This window comes from Salvelinus fontinalis, chromosome 35 (assembly GCF_029448725.1).
Source record: "Salvelinus fontinalis isolate EN_2023a chromosome 35, ASM2944872v1, whole genome shotgun sequence".
Classification (NCBI taxonomy): domain Eukaryota; kingdom Metazoa; phylum Chordata; class Actinopteri; order Salmoniformes; family Salmonidae; genus Salvelinus; species Salvelinus fontinalis.
This window is the reverse complement of record NC_074699.1, coordinates 42575644-42595000: the sequence shown is the minus strand read 5'-3', so window position 1 is coordinate 42595000 and position 19357 is coordinate 42575644. Positions and strand designations below refer to the sequence as shown.

General features: G+C 45.1%; 1 protein-coding gene across 1 annotated transcript in view; it reads right to left on the bottom strand.

Moving 5' to 3' along the window:
- Positions 1-5779: 5779 nt before the first annotated feature.
- Positions 5780-19357, bottom strand: part of LOC129834917 (pleckstrin homology domain-containing family G member 4B-like) — a 123406-nt gene continuing 109828 nt past the window's right edge. Inside the window, exons 11-14 of the mRNA XM_055900288.1 lie at positions 15324-15590; positions 10206-10408; positions 8777-8839; positions 5780-7538 (exon numbers count right to left, since the gene is read on the bottom strand). Of these exons, the coding sequence (XP_055756263.1) occupies positions 8801-8839; positions 10206-10408; positions 15324-15590 (509 nt within the window). The 3' untranslated portion in view covers positions 5780-7538; positions 8777-8800. The remainder of the gene's footprint in view (positions 7539-8776; positions 8840-10205; positions 10409-15323; positions 15591-19357) is intronic.

The window sequence follows — 19357 nt, the reverse complement described above, 5'->3', positions numbered from 1 at the left end:
AAGGTACTGTGACCATCCTGTTCCCTCCTTTACAGTCTCTGTCATCACCTCAAACTACTCCGACTCTGGACAAGAGTATACATTATTTATTTATTTAACTTTTATTTAACTAGGCAAGTCAGTTAAGAACAAAGTCTTATTACAATGACGGCCTACAGGGGAACAGTGGGTTAACTGCCTTGTTCAGGGGGCAGAACGACAGACTTTTACCTTGTCAGCTCGGGAATTCAATCCAGCAACCTTTCGGTTACCGGCCCAATGCTCTAACCACTAGTCTACCTGCTGGTTACTAGTCCAACGCTCTAACCACTAGTCTACCTGCTGGTTACTAGTCCAACACTCTAACCACTAGTCTACCTGCTGGTTACTAGTCCAACACTCTAACCACTAGTCTACCTGCTGGTTACTAGTCCAACGCTCTAACCACTAGTCTACCTGCTGGTTACTAGTCCAACGCTCTAACCACTAGTCTACCTGCTGGTTACTAGTCCAACGCTCTAACCACCAGACTACCTGCTGGTTACTAGTCCAACGCTCTAACCACTAGGCTACCTGCTGGTTACTAGTCCAGCGCTCTAACCACTAGTCTACCTGCTGGTTACTAGTCCAACGCTCTAACCACTAGTCTACCTGCTGGTTACTAGTCCAACGCTCTAACCACTAGGCTACCTGCTGGTTACTAGTCCAACGCTCTAACCACTAGGCTACCTGCTGGTTACTAGTCCACCGCTCTAACCATTAGGCTACCTGCTGGTTACTAGTCCAACGCTCTAACCACTAGGCTACCTGCTGGTTACTAGTCCAACGCTCTAACCACTAGGCTACCTGCTGGTTACTAGTCCAACGCTCTAACCACTAGGCTACCTGCTGGTTACTAGTCCAACGCTCTAACCACTAGGCTACCTGCTGGTTACTAGTCCAACACTCTAACCACTAGGCTACCTGCTGGTTACTGGCCCAATGCTCTAACCACTAGGCTACCTGCTGGTTACTGGCCCAATGCTCTAACCACTAGCCTGCTTGCTGGGTACTAGTCCAACGCTCTAACCACTAGGCTACCTGCTGGTTACTGGCCCACTGCTCTAACCACTAGGCTACCTGCTGGTTACTGGCCCAACGCTCTAACCACTAGGCTACCTGCTGGTTACTAGTCCAACGCTCTAACCACTAGGATGCTTGCTGGTTACTAGTCCAACGCTCTAACCACTAGGCTACCTGCTGGTTACTGGCCCAACGCTCTAACCACTAGGCTACCTGCTGGTTACTAGTCCAACACTCTAACCACTAGGCCACCTGCTGGTTACTAGTCCAACGCTCTAACCTACCTGCTGGTTACTGGCCCAACGCGCTAACCACTAGTCTACCTGCTGGTTACTAGTCCAACGCTCTAACCACTAGTCTACCTGCTGGTTACTAGTCCAACGCTCTAACCACTAGTCTACCTGCTGGTTACTAGTCCAACACTCTAACCACTAGTCTACCTGCTGGTTACTAGTCCAACGCTCTAACCACTAGTCTACCTGCTGGTTACTAGTCCAACGCTCTAACCATTAGTCTACCTGCTGGTTACTAGTCCAACGCTCTAACCACTAGTCTACCTGCTGGTTACTAGTCCAACACTCTAACCACTAGTCTACCTGCTGGTTACTAGTCCAACGCTCTAACCACTAGTCTACCTGCTGGTTACTAGTCCAACGCTCTAACCATTAGTCTACCTGCTGGTTACTAGTCCAACGCTCTAACCACTAGTCTACCTGCTGGTTACTAGTCCAACACTCTAACCACTAGTCTACCTGCTGGTTACTAGTCCAACGCTCTAACCACTAGTCTACTTGCTGGTTACTAGTCCAACGCTCTAACCACTAGACTACCTGCTGGTTACTAGTCCCAACGCTCTAACCACCAGACTACCTGCTGGTTACTAGTCCACCGCTCTAACCACTAGGCTACCTGCTGGTTACTAGTCCAACGCTCTAACCACTAGGCTACCTGCTGGTTACTAGTCCAACACTCTAACCACTAGGCTACCTGCCGCCCCTCCACTCTAACCGCTAGGCAACCTGCTGGTTACTAGTCCAACACTCTAAGCACTAGTCTACTTGCTGGTTACTAGTCCAACGCTCTAACCACTAGGCTACCTGCTGGTTACTAGTCCAACGCTCTAACCACTAGGCTACCTGCTGGTTACTGGCCCAACGCTCTAACCACTAGGCTACCTTCTGGTTACTAGTCCAACGCTCTAACCACTAGACTACCTGCTGGTTACTAGTCCAACACTCTAACCACTAGGATACCTGCTGGTTACTGGCCCAAAGCTCTAACCACTAGGCTACCTGCTGGTTACTAGTCCAACACTCTAACCACTAGACTACCTGCTGGTTACTAGTCCAACACTCTAACCACTAGGCTACCTGCTGGTTACTGGCCCAACGCTCTAACCACTAGGCTACCTGCTGGTTACTGGCCCAACGCTCTAACCACTAGGCTACCTGCTGGTTACTAGTCCAACACTCTAACCACTAGGCCACCTGCTGGTTACTAGTCCAACGCTCTAACCTACCTGCTGGTTACTGGCCCAACACTCTAACCACTAGGCTACCTGCTGGTTACTGGCCCAACGCTCTAACCACTAGGATACCTGCTGGTTACTAGTCCCAACACTCTAACCACTAGGCTACCTGCTGGTTACTAGTCCAACGCTCTAACCACTAGGCTACCTGCTGGTTACTAGTCCAACTCTCTAACCACTAGGCTACCTGCTGGTTACTAGTCCAACGCTCTAACCACTAGGCTACCTGCTGGTTACTAGTCCAACACTCTAACCACTAGGCTATCTGCTGGTTACTAGTGCCAACGCTCGAACCACTAGGCTACCTGCTGGTTACTAGTCCAACACTCTAACAACTAGTCTACCTGCTGGTTACTAGTCCAACGCTCTAATCACTAGTCTACCTGCTGGTTACTAGTCCAACGCTCTAACCACTAGTCTACTTGCTGGTTACTAGTCCAACGCTCTAACCACTAGGCTACCTGCTGGTTACTAGTCCAACACTCTAACCACTAGGCTACCTGCTGGTTACTAGTCCAACACTCTAACCACTAGAATACCTGCTGGTTACTAGTCCAACGCTCTAACCACTAGGCTACCTGCTGGTTACTAGTCCAACGCTCTGACCACTAGGCTACCTGCTGGTTACTAGTCCAACACTCTAACCACTAGGCTACCTGCTGGTTACTAGTCCAACGCTCTAACCACTAGACTACCTGCTGGTTACTAGTCCCAACGCTCTAACCACCAGACTACCTGCTGGTTACTAGTCCAACGCTCTAACCACTAGGCTACCTGCTGGTTACTAGTCCAACGCTCTAACCACTAGGCTACCTGCAGGTTACTAGTCCAACGCTCTAACCACTAGGCTACCTGCTGGTTACTAGTCCAACACTCTAACCACTAGGCTACTTGCTGGTTACTAGTCCAACGCTCTAACCATTAGGCTACCTGCTGGTTACTAGTCCAACGCTCTAACCACTAGGCTACCTGCTGGTTACTAGTCCAACGCTCTAACCACTAGGTTACCTTCTGGTTACTAGTCCAACGCTCTAACCATTAGGCTACCTGCTGGTTACTGGCCCAACGCTCTAACCACTAGGCTACCTTCTGGTTACTAGTCCAACGCTCTAACCACTAGACTACCTGCTGGTTACTAGTCCAACACTCTAACCACTAGGCTACCTGCTGGTTACTGGCCCAAAGCTCTAACCACTAGGCTACCTGCTGGTTACTAGTCCAACACTCTAACCACTAGACTACCTGCTGGTTACTAGTCCAACGCTCTAACCACTAGGCTACCTGCCGGTTACTGGCCCAATGCTCTAACCACTAGGTTACCTGCTGGTTACTGGCCCAAAGCTCTAACCACTAGGCTACCTGCTGGTTACTAGTCCAACACTCTAACCACTAGGCCACCTGCTGGTTACTAGTCCAACGCTCTAACCTACCTGCTGGTTACTGGCCCAACACTCTAACCACTAGGATACCTGCTGGTTACTAGTCCCAACACTCTAACCACTAGGCTACCTGCTGGTTACTAGTCCAACGCTCTAACCACTAGGCTACCTGTTGGTTACTAGTCCAACACTCTAACCACTAGGCTACCTGCTGGTTACTAGTCCAACGCTCTAACCACTAGGCTACCTGCTGGTTACTAGTCCAACGCTCTAACCACTAGGCTACCTGCTGGTTACTAGTCCCAACACTCTAACCACTAGTCTACCTGATGGTTACTAGTCCAACGCTCTAACCACTAGTCTACCTGCTGGTTACTAGTGCAACGCTCTAACCACTAGGTTACCTTCTGGTTACTAGTCCAACGCTCTAACCATTAGGCTACCTGCTGGTTACTGGCCCAACGCTCTAACCACTAGGCTACCTGCTGGTTACTAGTCCAACGCTCTAACCACTAGACTACCTGCTGGTTACTAGTCCCAACGCTCTAACCACCAGACTACCTGCTGGTTACTAGTCCAACCACACCTCAGGAAGACAGGTTGACAGACCCAGTGTCCCCCACACCTCAGGAAGACAGACCCAGTGTCCCCCACACCTCAGGAAGACAGGTTGACAGACCCAGTGTTCTCCACACCTCAGGAAGACAGGTTGACAGACCCAGTGTCCCCCACACCTCAGGAAGACAGGTTGACAGACCCAGTGTCCCCCACACCTCAGGAAGACAGGTTGACAGACCCAGTGTCCCCCACACCTCAGGAAGACAGGTTGACAGACCCAGTGTCCCCCACACCTTAGGAAGACAGGTTGACTGACCTACACCCCCTCAGGTTCCCAGTGTTCCCCACACCTCAGGAAGACGGGTTGACAGACCCAGTGTCCCCCACACCTCAGGAAGACAGGTGGACAGACCCAGTGTCCCCCACACCTCAGGAAGACAGGTTGACAGAACCAGTGTCCCCCACACCTCAGGAAGACAGGTTGACAGACCCAGTGTCCCCCACACCTCAGGAAGACAGACCCAGTGTTCCCCACACCTCAGGAAGACATGTTGACAGACCTACACCCCCTCAGGATCCCAGTGTCCCCCACACCTCAGGAAGACAGGTTGACAGACCCAGTGTCCCCCACACCTCAGGAAGACAGGTTGACAGACCCAGTGTCCCCCACACCTCAGGAAGACAGGTTGACAGACCCAGTGTCCCCCACACCTCAGGAAGACAGGTTGACAGACCCAGTGTCCCCCACACCTTAGGAAGACAGGTTGACTGACCTACACCCCCTCAGGTTCCCAGTGTTCCCCACACCTCAGGAAGACGGGTTGACAGACCCAGTGTCCCCCACACCTCAGGAAGACAGGTGGACAGACCCAGTGTCCCCCACACCTCAGGAAGACAGGTTGACAGAACCAGTGTCCCCCACACCTCAGGAAGACAGGTTGACAGACCCAGTGTCCCCCACACCTCAGGAAGACAGACCCAGTGTTCCCCACACCTCAGGAAGACAGGATGACAGACCTACACCCCCTCAGGATCCCAGTGTCCCCCACACCTCAGGAAGACATGTTGACAGACCCAGTGTCCCCCACACCTCAGGAAGACAGGTTGACAGACCCAGTGTCCCCCACACCTCAGGAAGACAGGTTGACAGACCCAGTGTCCCCCACACCTCAGGAAGACAGGTTGACAGACCCAGTGTCCCCCACACCTCAGGAAGACAGGTTGACAGACCTACACCCCCTCAGGATCCCAGTGAAAACCAACTCGTTCTGGGTCCAAATCAATCCATGTTTATTAAAAGGTTGTTAGGATGAAGACATATGACAGGTGACGTTCATGCTCCAACTACTGGACAGTCTTTCTGTTGTCATTTGTATGTTTGAGAATGGAGATTCCCTGCTGCTTTCTGCTGGTTAATACATGTACAGCGGTATCACAGTCTTCCTCTGCTTTCTCCTACACAATACTAGAACCAAAGAGCACCACTGGGGGCAAATATTTACAGACAATGTACATTTAGGGGTTTTCCTTTCTTCTTAATGCCATCTTTTTAAAAACATTTTTTATATGAACAAGAAAGAACAAAATTGCATTTGAAACTGTGTAGGTGAAAGTAGCCTCTCTCTCTCTGTCTCTCTCTCTCTCTCTGTCTCTCTCTCTCTCTGTCTCTCTCTGTCTCTCTCTGTCTCTCTGTCTCTCTCTCTGTCTCTCTGTCTCTCTGTCTCTCTCTCTCTCTCTCTCTGTCTCTCTCTCTCTCTGTCTCTCTCTGTCTCTCTCTGTCTCTCTGTCTCTCTCTCTGTCTCTCTGTCTCTCTCTCTCTCTCTCTGTCTCTCTCTTTCTCTCTGTCTCTCTGTCTCTCTGTCTCTCTGTCTCTCTCTCTCTCTCTCTCTCTCTCTCACTATATAAACATGTTGTTTTGGACCTTTTGAAGAGTAACCTGTCAGATTCAGAACCAACCTTTCATCCCAGGGTTTATCATCAATCAACAGGTGATTCAGATCTAGTCTTTCATCCCAGGGTAAATCAGATCTAGTCTTTCATCTCAGGGTAAATCAGATCTAGTCTTTCATCCCAGGGTAAATCAGATCTAGTCTTTCATCTCAGGGTAAATCAGATCTAGTCTTTCATCCCAGGGTAAATCAACAGGTGATTCAGATCTAGTCTTTCATCTCAGGGTAAATCAGATCTAGTCTTTCATCTCAGGGTAAATCACCAGGTGATTCAGATCTAGTCTTTCATCTCAGGGTAAATCAGATCTAGTCTTTCATCTCAGGGTAAATCAGATCTAGTCTTTCATCCCAGGGTAAATCATCAGGTGATTCAGATCTAGTCTTTCATCCCAGGGTAAATCAACAGGTGATTCAGATCTAGTCTTTCATCCCAGGGTAAATCAGATCTAGTCTTTCATCCCAGGGTAAATCAGATCTAGTCTTTCATCTCAGGGTAAATCAGATCTAGTCTTTCATCCCAGGGTAAATCAGATCTAGTCTTTCATCTCAGGGTGAATCATCAGGTGATTCAGATCTAGTCTTTCATCCCAGGGTAAATCAGATCTAGTCTTTCATCCCAGGGTGAATCAGATCTAGTCTTTCATCCCAGGGTAAATCAGATCTAGTCTTTCATCCCAGGGTGAATCATCAGGTGATTCAGATCTAGTCTTTCATCTCAGGGTGAATCAGTAAAAGTGGTCAACAAGACAAGAGGAAGAAGATAAAGAAACCAACCGTTCATAAATTCACAGGAAACTATTAAAATAATTATTTACAAAATAACCAATATATAGTACAGAAAAAACCTACAAAAAAAACAACAATATTTAAATTAACTTTCTTTTGTTTTAAAACAATATAAAAGCTATGCTCAAAAGTGGCTTTTATTTTTATAAACAGTGCTTAAGTCCCAGGTCTTTTCAGTGTCCATGTGAGATGAGAGTTGCTGTTGGCAGCGCGAGGAAACAAATACATATTTGTCTCTTCTGTCTTCCTTGGCGTGGAATCGGTGTCTTTCTGGATGGAAGCAGCTGGATATCAGACCTGTAGAGACCAGAGAACAGACTTACTACAGAGATACTACAGAAATACTACAGAGATACTACAGAGATACTACAGAGATACTACAGAGATACTACAGGAATACTACAGAGATACTACAGACTTACTACAGACTTACTACAGACTTACTACAGACTTACTACAGACTTACTACAGACTTACTACAGACTTACTACAGACTTACTACAGACATACTACAGACATACTACAGAGATACTACAGAAATACTACAGAGATACTACAGAGATACTACAGAGATACTACAGAGATACTACAGGAATACTACAGACTTACTACAGACTTACTACAGACTTACTACAGACTTACTACAGACTTACTACAGACTTACTACAGACATACTACAGACATACTACAGACATACTACAGACATACTACAGACATACTACAGACATACTACAGAGATACTACAGACTTACTACAGACTTACTACAGACTTACTACAGACTTACTACAGACTTACTACAGACTTACTACAGACTTACTACAGACTTACTACAGACTTACTACAGACTTACTACAGACTTACTACAGACTTACTACAGACATACTACAGACATACTACAGACATACTACAGACATACTACAGACATACTACAGAGATACTACAGAGATACTACAAATTACTACAGAGATACTACAGAGATACTACAGACTTACTACAGACTTACTACACAGATACTAGAGATACTACAGAGATACTACAGAGATACTAGACTTACTACAGAGATACTACAGAGATACCACAGACTTACTACAGAGATACTACAGAGATACTATAGACTTACTACAGAAATACTACAGAGCCCAGACTTCCAATCAATACACCCCAGCTAGCCTGAAATCCAGACCTGTTTCGTGCTAACATTCCCCCTCTTGCTCTCTGTGTCATTTGTTTGGCACGACAGGGAGATGAACGTTAACACAAAGAGCCTGGTACCCGGGCTATGACACAAACAGCAGCAGCTTGGAGAAACACCATACAGTATAGACTATAGCACAGCTCTTAGCCCCCATATTCACATATCATCTCAGTAACAGTGCTGATCTGGGATCAGTTTTCCCCTTTTTAGATCATAACGAATGAGGTTACAAGGACTGGTGGGACCTGATCCTAGTTCAACCACTCCGACTCTGAGACGCTTTGTGAATACAGGCCTCGTTGTTTTAGAGAAGGTGGTTTGAGTTGAGGCTCCACTTACTCCAAGCAGCGTTCCAGTCAGGAATCACACTATAGTGGAAGGGCCTATGATCTGAGCTACTTTCTGTAGATGGATGGAGAGGGGGAGGAGGGGAGGGAGGGAGAGAGGGGGAGGGCGGGAGAGAGAGGGAGGGAGAGAGGGAGAGGGAGAGAGGGAGGGAGGGGGAGAGAGGGAGGGAGGGGGAGGGAGGGCGGGAGAGAGGAGAGGGAGGGCGGGAGAGAGGAGAGGGAGGGAGAGAGAGGGAGGGAGGGCGGGAGAGAGGGAGGGCGGGAGAGGGAGGGAGAGAGGAGAGGGAGGGCGGGAGAGAGGGAGGGAGGGCGGGAGAGAGGGAGGGCGGGAGAGGGAGGGAGAGAGGGAGGGAGAGAGGGAGGGAGGGGGAGGGAGGGCGGGAGAGAGGAGAGGGAGGGCGGGAGGGAGGGAGGGCGGGAGAGAGGGAGGGCGGGAGAGAGAGGGAGGGAGAGAGGAGAGGGAGGGCGGGAGAGAGGAGAGGGAGGGCGGGAGAGAGGGAGGGCGGGAGAGAGAGGGAGGGAGAGAGGGAGGGAGGGCGGGAGAGGGAGGGCGGGAGAGAGGGAGGGAGGGAGGGGGAGGGAGGGCGGGAGGGAGGGGGAGGGAGGGCGGGAGAGAGGGAGGGCGGGAGAGAGGGAGGGGGAGAGAGGGAGGGAGGGGGAGAGAGGGAGGGAGGGGGAGGGAGGGCGGGAGAGAGGAGAGGGAGGGAGGGAGGGAGGGGGAGAGAGGGAGGGAGGGGGAGGGAGGGCGGGAGAGAGGGAGGGCGGGAGAGAGAGGGAGGGAGGGGGAGGGAGGGCGGGAGAGAGGAGATGGAGGGAGGGAGAGAGGGAGGGAGGGCGGGAGAGAGAGGGAGGGAGAGAGGGAGGGAGGGGGAGGGCGGGAGAGAGGAGATGGAGGGAGGGAGAGAGGGAGGGAGGGCGGGAGAGAGAGGGAGGGAGAGAGGGAGGGAGGGGGAGGGCGGGAGAGAGGGAGGGCGGGAGAGAGGGAGGGCGGGAGAGAGAGGGAGGGAGAGAGGGAGAGAGGAGAGGGAGGGGAGAGTGTTAATATGAGGAATGTTACAAGCATTGATCATGTCAGCAGGGTTTTGCACAAAGACAAGCTCGTACAGGTGACGTTTAATCAATCAATCAATTACTGTTAACATGAATCAATAGTAGATCTCACATTCCATTAGAGACAAACCACCAACCATTCTTCCACCACTGCAGATTGCAGGGATCGTCACATATCACACCTGCATTGTGTAAATGTTAGTTCAAACCGCGGCCCTCTGGAGACACCACACTGAACTGGTGTTGTAGCGCTGGGCTGGAGAAAAACCCTGCACACACTGCATTTCTCCAGGACCAGGGCCACTGTGTATAAACTGTAACCTGGTATCGACGAGCCTGTAAATCCATCCGCGACCGTTACGTTCACTTACGGCTGAAATGTACTGGCTGTTGTAGCGAGGCTTGTCTTCGGGGAGGCTGGGGGAGGCTACGGCGTCGGACCGGGGTCGGCAAGGGAACGAGGGATCCTCAGGTAAACTGGCCTCGGGGAGGTGACTGGACACACAGCCGCTGTCTGAACCACTGGAGCCGCTGCCGGACAGACAGTGGGACGATGAACCTGAGCTCTCTGTAGCTGTGGGGAGAGAGGGAGGGAGGGAGGGAGAGACAGAGAGAGGGGGAGAGAGGGAGGGAGAGGGAGAGAGACAGAGACAGACAGAGGGAGAGGGAGGGAGGGAGAAAGAGAGAGAGAGAGAGGGGGAGAGAAGGAGAGACAGAGAGAGGGAGAGGGGGAGAGAAGGAGAGACAGAGAGAGGGAGAGGGGGAGAGAGGGAGAGAAAGAGAGAGACAGAGAGAGAGGGAGAGAGACACAGAGAGACAGAGAGAGAGGGAGAGAGACACAGAGAGAGCGAGAGAGAGACACAGAGAGAGCGAGAGCGAGAGAGAGAGAGAGAGAGAGAGAAAGAGACAGAGAGAGAGAGAGAGAGAGAGAGAAAGAGACAGAGAGAGAGAGAGAGAGAGAGAGAGAGAGACAGAGAGAGAGATAGAGGAGAGGAGTTGATCAATACTGATAGATGGGTTTGGCTGGTACAGTAGCTGAGAAAAAACAACATAAATATTAATCTTTAACTTAAACTATGGGATCAGAATGGTTCAGAATACATGAAACAGAACAGTTGTAAATGGCACATGTAAATCATAAGAGATAGATGGGATGGACAGAGACTCGCTGATTAGTAAACTGTGTAGTACTACCCTGATATACTGTCCTGACAGGCTGTGTACTACTACCCTGATATACTGTCCTGACAGGCTGTGTAGTACTACCCTGATATACTGTCCTGACAGGCTGTGTAGTACTACCCTGATATACTGTCCTGACAGGCTGTGTAGTACTACCCTGATATACTGTCCTGACAGGCTGTGTAGTACTACCCTGATATACTGTCCTGACAGGCTGTGTAGTACTACCCTGATATACTGTCCTGACAGGCTGTGTACTACTACCCTGATATACTGTCCTGACAGGCTGTGTAGTACTACCCTGATATACTGTCCTGACAGGCTGTGTAGTACTACCCTGATATACTGTACTGACAGGCTGTGTAGTACTACCCTGATATACTGTCCCGACAGGCTGTGTAGTACTACCCTGATATACTGTCCTGACAGGCTGTGTAGTACTACCCTGATATACTGTCCTGAGACAGGCTGTGTAGTACTACCCTGATATACTGTCCTGACAGGCTGTGTAGTACTACCCTGATATACTGTCCTGACAGGCTGTGTAGTACTACCCTGATATACTGTCCTGACAGGCTGTGTAGTACTACCCTGATATACTGTCCTGACAGGCTGTGTAGTACTACCCTGATATACTGTCCTGACAGGCTGTGTAGTACTACCCTGATATACTGTCCTGACAGGCTGTGTAGTACTACCCTGATATACTGTCCTGAGACAGGCTGTGTACTACTACCCTGATATACTGTCCTGACAGGCTGTGTAGTACTACCCTGATATACTGTCCTGACAGGCTGTGTAGTACTACCCTGATATACTGTCCTGACAGGCTGTGTACTACTACCCTGATATACTGTACTGACAGGCTGTGTAGTACTACCCTGATATACTGTCCTGACAGGCTGTGTACTACTACCCTGATATACTGTCCTGACAGGCTGTGTAGTACTACCCTGATATACTGTCCTGACAGGCTGTGTAGTACTACCCTGATATACTGTCCTGAGAGGCTGTGTACTACTACCCTGATATACTGTCCTGACAGGCTGTGTAGTACTACCCTGATATACTGTCCTGACAGGCTGTGTACTACTACCCTGATATACTGTCCTGACAGTCTGTGTAGTACTACCCTGATATACTGTCCTGACAGGCTGTGTAGTACTACCCTATACAGTATGTACTCATGGATGGATGATCTATACAGTATGTAGTATGTAGTCATGGAGGGATGATCTATACAGTATGTACTCATGGAGGGATGATCTATACAGTATGTAGTCATGGAGGGATGATCTATACAGTATGTAGTCATGGAGGGATGATCTATACAGTATGTACTCATGGAGGGATGATCTATACAGTATGTAGTCATGGAGGGATGATCTATACAGTATGTAGTCATGGAGGGATGATCTATACAGTATGTAGTCATGGAGGGATGATCTATACAGTATGTAGTCATGGAGGGATGATCTATACAGTATGTAGTCATGGAGGGATGATCTATACAGTATGTAGTCATGGAGGGATGATCTATACAGTATGTAGTCATGGAGGGATGATCTATACAGTATGTAGTCATGGAGGGATGATCTATACAGTATGTACTCATGGATGGATGATCTATACAGTATGTAGTATGTAGTCATGGAGGGATAATCTATACAGCATGTAGTCATGGAGGGATGATCTATACAGTATGTACTCATGGAGGGATGATCTATACAGTATGTAGTCATGGAGGGATGATCTATACAGTATGTAGTCATGGAGGGATGATCTATACAGTATGTAGTCATGGAGGGATGATCTATATAGTATGTACTCATGGATGGATGATCTATACAGTATGTAGTCATGGAGGGATGATCTATACAGTATGTAGTAATGGATGGATGATCTAAACAGTATGTAGTATGTAGTCATGGAGGGATGATCTATACAGTATGTAGTCATGGAGGGATGATCTATACAGTATGTACTCATGGAGGGATGATCTATACAGTATGTAGTCATGGAGGGATGATCTATACAGTATGTACTCATGGATGGATGATCTATACAGTATGTAGTATGTAGTCATGGAGGGATGATCTATACAGTATGTAGTCATGGAGGGATGATCTATACAGTATGTAGTCATGGAGGGATGATCTATACAGTATGTAGTCATGGAGGGATGATCTATACAGTATGTAGTCATGGAGGGATGATCTATACAGTATGTACTCATGGAGGGATGATCTATACAGTATGTACTCATGGAGGGATGATCTATACAGTATGTACTCATGGAGGGATGATCTATACAGTATGTAGTCATGGAGGGATGATCTATACAGTATGTAGTCATGGAGGGATGATCTATACAGTATGTAGTCATGGAGGGATGATCTATACAGTATGTAGTCATGGAGGGATGATCTATACAGTATGTAGTCATGGAGGGATGATCTATACAGTATGTAGTCATGGAGGGATGATCTATACAGTATGTAGTCATGGAGGGATGATCTATACAGTATGTACTCATGGATGGATGATCTATACAGTATGTAGTCATGGAGGGATGATCTATACAGTATGTAGTCATGGATGGATGATCTAAACAGTATGTAGTATGTAGTCATGGAGGGATGATCTATACAGTATGTAGTCATGGAGGGATGATCTATACAGTATGTACTCATGGAGGGATGATCTATACAGTATGTAGTCATGGAGGGATGATCTATACAGTATGTACTCATGGAGGGATGATCTATACAGTATGTAGTATGTAGTCATGGAGGGATGATCTATACAGTATGTAGTCATGGAGGGATGATCTATACAGTATGTAGTCATGGAGGGATGATCTATACAGTATGTAGTCATGGAGGGATGATCTATACAGTATGTAGTCATGGAGGGATGATCTATACAGTATGTAGTCATGGAGGGATGATCTATACAGTATGTACTCATGGAGGGATGATCTATACAGTATGTACTCATGGAGGGATGATCTATACAGTATGTAGTCATGGAGGGATGATCTATACAGTATGTAGTCATGGAGGGATGATCTATACAGTATGTAGTCATGGAGGGATGATCTATACAGTATGTAGTCATGGAGGGATGATCTATACAGTATGTAGTCATGGAGGGATGATCTATACAGTATGTAGTCATGGAGGGATGATCTATACAGTATGTAGTCATGGAGGGATGATCTATACAGTATGTAGTCATGGAGGGATGATCTATACAGTATGTAGTCATGGAGGGATGATCTATACAGTATGTAGTCATGGAGGGATGATCTATACAGTATGTAGTCATGGAGGGATGATCTATACAGTATGTAGTCATGGAGGGATGATCTATACAGTATGTAGTCATGGAGGGATGATCTATACAGTATGTAGTCATGGAGGGATGATCTATACAGTATGTAGTCATGGAGGGATGATCTATACAGTATGTACTCATGGAGGGATGATCTATACAGTATGTAGTCATGGAGGGATGATCTATACAGTATGTAGTCATGGAGGGATGATCTATACAGTATGTACTCATGGAGGGATGATCTATACAGTATGTACTCATGGAGGGATGATCTATACAGTATGTAGTCATGGAGGGATGATCTATACAGTATGTAGTCATGGAGGGATGATCTATACAGTATGTAGTCATGGAGGGATGATCTATACAGTATGTAGTCATGGAGGGATGATCTATACAGTATGTAGTCATGGAGGGATGATCTATACAGTATGTACTCATGGAGGGATGATCTATACAGTATGTAGTCATGGAGGGATGATCTATACAGTATGTAGTCATGGAGGGATGATCTATACAGTATGTACTCATGGAGGGATGATCTATACAGTATGTACTCATGGAGGGATGATCTATACAGTATGTAGTCATGGAGGGATGATCTATACAGTATGTAGTCATGGAGGGATGATCTATACAGTATGTAGTCATGGAGGGATGATCTATACAGTATGTAGTCATGGAGGGATGATCTATACAGTATGTACTCATGGAGGGATGATCTATACAGTATGTAGTCATGGAGGGATGATCTATACAGTATGTAGTCATGGAGGGATGATCTATACAGTATGTACTCATGGAGGGATGATCTATACAGTATGTAGTCATGGAGGGATGATCTATACAGTATGTAGTCATGGAGGGATGATCTATACAGTATGTACTCATGGAGGGATGATCTATACAGTATGTAGTCATGGAGGGATGATCTATACAGTATGTACTCATGGAGGGATGATCTATACAGTATGTACTCATGGATGGCTGGCTGCTGGTCTCGTGCTCCATCTCGTCCTCCTCCATACAGGGGCTGATATAGGGCCTCTCTCCCCCGGGCAGCAGGGCCTGGCTGTGGCTGCTGTACATGTGCAGGTTGAGGGGCCCCAGGAGAGTGCAGGAGCCAGACGCAGCAAGGGCCCCGCCGCCAGACCCCCCGGTACTCGACGCTGTACGCTTGAAGGGGTTGGAGTGGTCGAACAGGGACACTGCAATGGAGGCTCGAGTTCTGGCACCTGGGAGGACAGGAGAGTTAGTCATTATTCAGGGACAGCTTTAGTTTAGTGGTTATTGATCAGTGTACTAGACAGTGGTTTAGTTTAGTGGTTATTGATCATTGTACTAGACAGTGGTTTAGTGGTTATTGATCATTGTACTAGACAGTAGTTTAGTGGTTATTGATCATTGTACTAGACAGTGGTTTAGTGGTTATTGATCATTGTACTAGACAGTAGTTTAGTGGTTATTGATCATTGTACTAGACAGTAGTTTAGTTTAGTGGTTATTGATCAGTGTACTAGACAGTAGTTTAGTTTAGTGGTTATTGATCATTGTACTAGACAGTAGTTTAGTGGTTATTGATCATTGTACTAGACAGTAGTTTAGTGGTTATTGATCATTGTACTAGACAGTAGTTTAGTGGTTATTGATCATTGTACTAGACAGTAGTTTAGTGGTTATTGATCATTGTACTAGACAGTAGTTTAGTGGTTATTGATCATTGTACTAGACAGTAGTTTAGTGGTTATTGATCATTGTACTAGACAGTAGTTTAGTGGTTATTGATCATTGTACTAGACAGTAGTTTAGTGGTTATTGATCATTGTACTAGACAGTAGTTTTGTGGTTATTGATCATTGTACTAGACAGTGGTTTAGTGGTTATTGATCATTGTACTAGACAGTAGTTTAGTGGTTATTGATCATTGTACTAGACAGTAGTTTAGTGGTTATTGATCATTGTACTAGACAGTAGTTTAGTGGTTATTGATCATTGTACTAGACAGTAGTTTAGTGGTTATTGATCATTGTACTAGACAGTAGTTTAGTGGTTATTGATCATTGTACTAGACAGTAGTTTAGTGGTTATTGATCATTGTACGAGACAGTAGTTTAGTGGTTATTGATCATTGTACTAGACAGTAGTTTAGTGGTTATTGATCATTGTACTAGACAGTAGTTTAGTGGTTATTGATCATTGTACTAGACAGTAGTTTAGTGGTTATTGATCATTGTACTAGACAGTAGTTTAGTGGTTATTGATCATCGTACTAGACAGTAGTTTAGTGGTTATTGATCATTGTACTAAACAGTAGTTTAGTGGTTATTGATCATTGTACTAGACAGTAGTTTAGTGGTTATTGATCAGTGTACTAGACAGTAGTTTAGTTTAGTGGTTATTGATCATTGTACTAGACAGAAGTTTAGTGGTTATTGATCATTGTACTAGACAGTAGTTTAGTGGTTATTGATCATTGTACTAGACAGTAGTTTAGTGGTTATTGATCATTGTACTAGACAGTAGTTTAGTGGTTATTGATCATTGTACTAGACAGTGGTTTAGTGGTTATTGATCATTGTACTAGACAGTAGTTCAGTGGTTATTGATCATTGTACTAGACAGTGGTTTAGTGGTTATTGATCGTTGTACTAGACAGTAGTTTAGTGGTTATTGATCATTGTACTAGACAGTGGTTTAGTGGTTATTGATCATTGTACTAGACAGTAGTTTAGTGGTTATTGATCATTGTACTAGACAGTAGTTTAGTGGTTATTGATCATTGTACTAGACAGTGGTTTAGTGGTTATTGATCATTGTACTAGACAGTGGTTTAGTGGTTATTGATCATTGTACTAGACAGTAGTTTAGTTTAGTGGTTATTGATCATTGTACTAGACAGTGGTTTAGTTTAGTGGTTATTGATCATTGTACTAGACAGTGGTTTAGTGGTTATTGATCATTGTACTAGACAGTAGTTTAGTGGTTATTGATCATTGTACTAGACAGTAGTTTAGTGGTTATTGATCATTGTACTAGACAGTGGTTTAGTGGTTATTGATCATTGTACTAGACAGTAGTTTAGTGGTTATTGATCATTGTACTAGACAGTAGTTTAGTGGTTATTGATCATTGTACTAGACAGTAGTTTAGTGGTTATTGATCATTGTACTAGACAGTAGTTTAGTGGTTATTGATCATTGTACTAGACAGTGGTTTAGTGGTTATTGATCATTGTACTAGACAGTAGTTTAGTGGTTATTGATCATTGTACTAGACAGTGGTTTAGTTTAGTGGTTATTGATCATTGTACTAGACAGTGGTTTAGTGGTTATTGATCATTGTACTAGACAGTAGTTTAGTTTAGTGGTTATTGATCATTGTACTAGACAGTAGTTTAGTGGTTATTGATCATTGTACTAGACAGTAGTTTAGTGGTTATTGATCATTGTACTAGACAGTAGTTTAGTGGTTATTGATCATTGTACTAGACAGTGGTTTAGTGGTTATTGATCATTGTACTAGACAGTGGTTTAGTGGTTATTGATCATTGTACTAGACAGTAGTTTAGTGGTTATTGATCATTGTACTAGACAGTAGTTTAGTGGTTATTGATCATTGTACTAGACAGTAGTTTAGTGGTTATTGATCATTGTACTAGACAGTAGTTTAGTGGTTATTGATCATTGTACTAGACAGTGGTTTAGTGGTTATTGATCATTGTACTAGACAGTGGTTTAGTGGTTATTGATCATTGTACTAGACAGTAGTTTAGTGGTTATTGATCATTGTACTAGACAGTAGTTTAGTGGTTATTGATCATTGTACGAGACAGTAGTTTAGTGGTTATTGATCATTGTACTAGACAGTAGTTTAGTGGTTATTGATCATTGTACTAGACAGTAGTTTAGTGGTTATTGATCATTGTACTAGACAGTAGTTTAGTGGTTATTGATCATTGTACTAAACAGTGGTTTAGTGGTTATTGATCATTGTACTAGACAGTGGTTTAGTGGTTATTGATCATTGTACTAGACAGTGGTTTAGTGGTTATTGATCATTGTACTAGACAGTGGTTTAGTGGTTATTGATCATTGTACTAGACAGTAGTTTAGTGGTTATTGATCATTGTACTAGACAGTAGTTTAGTGGTTATTGATCATTGTACTAGACAGTAGTTTAGTGGTTATTGATCATTGTACTAAACAGTGGTTTAGTGGTTATTGATCATTGTACTAGACAGTGGTTTAGTGGTTATTGATCATTGTACGAGACAGTAGTTTAGTTTAGTGGTTATTGATCATTGTACTAGACAGTAGTTTAGTGGTTATTGATCATTGTACTAGACAGTAGTTTAGTGGTTATTGATCATTGTACTAGACAGTAGTTTAGTGGTTATTGATCATTGTACTAGACAGTAGTTTAGTGGTTATTGATCATTGTACTAGACAGTGGTTTAGTGGTTATTGATCATTGTACTAGACAGTAGTTTAGTGGTTATTGATCATTGTACTAGACAGTGGTTTAGTGGTTATTGATCATTGTACTAGACAGTAGTTTAGTGGTTATTGATCATTGTACTAGACAGTAGTTTAGTGGTTATTGATCATTGTACTAGACAGTAGTTTAGTGGTTATTGATCATTGTACTAGACAGTAGTTTAGTGGTTATTGATCATTGTACTAAACAATGGTTTAGTGGTTATTGATCATTGTACTAGACAGTGGTTTAGTGGTTATTGATCATTGTACGAGACAGTAGTTTAGTTTAGTGGTTATTGATCATTGTACTAGACAGTAGTTTAATGGTTATTGATCATTGTACTAGACAGTGGTTTAGTGGTTATTGATCATTGTACTAGACAGTAGTTTAGTGGTTATTGATCATCGTACTAGACAGTAGTTTAGTGGTTATTGATCATTGTACTAGACAGTGGTTTAGTGGTTATTGATCATTGTACTAGACAGTAGTTTAGTGGTTATTGATCATTGTACTAGACAGTAGT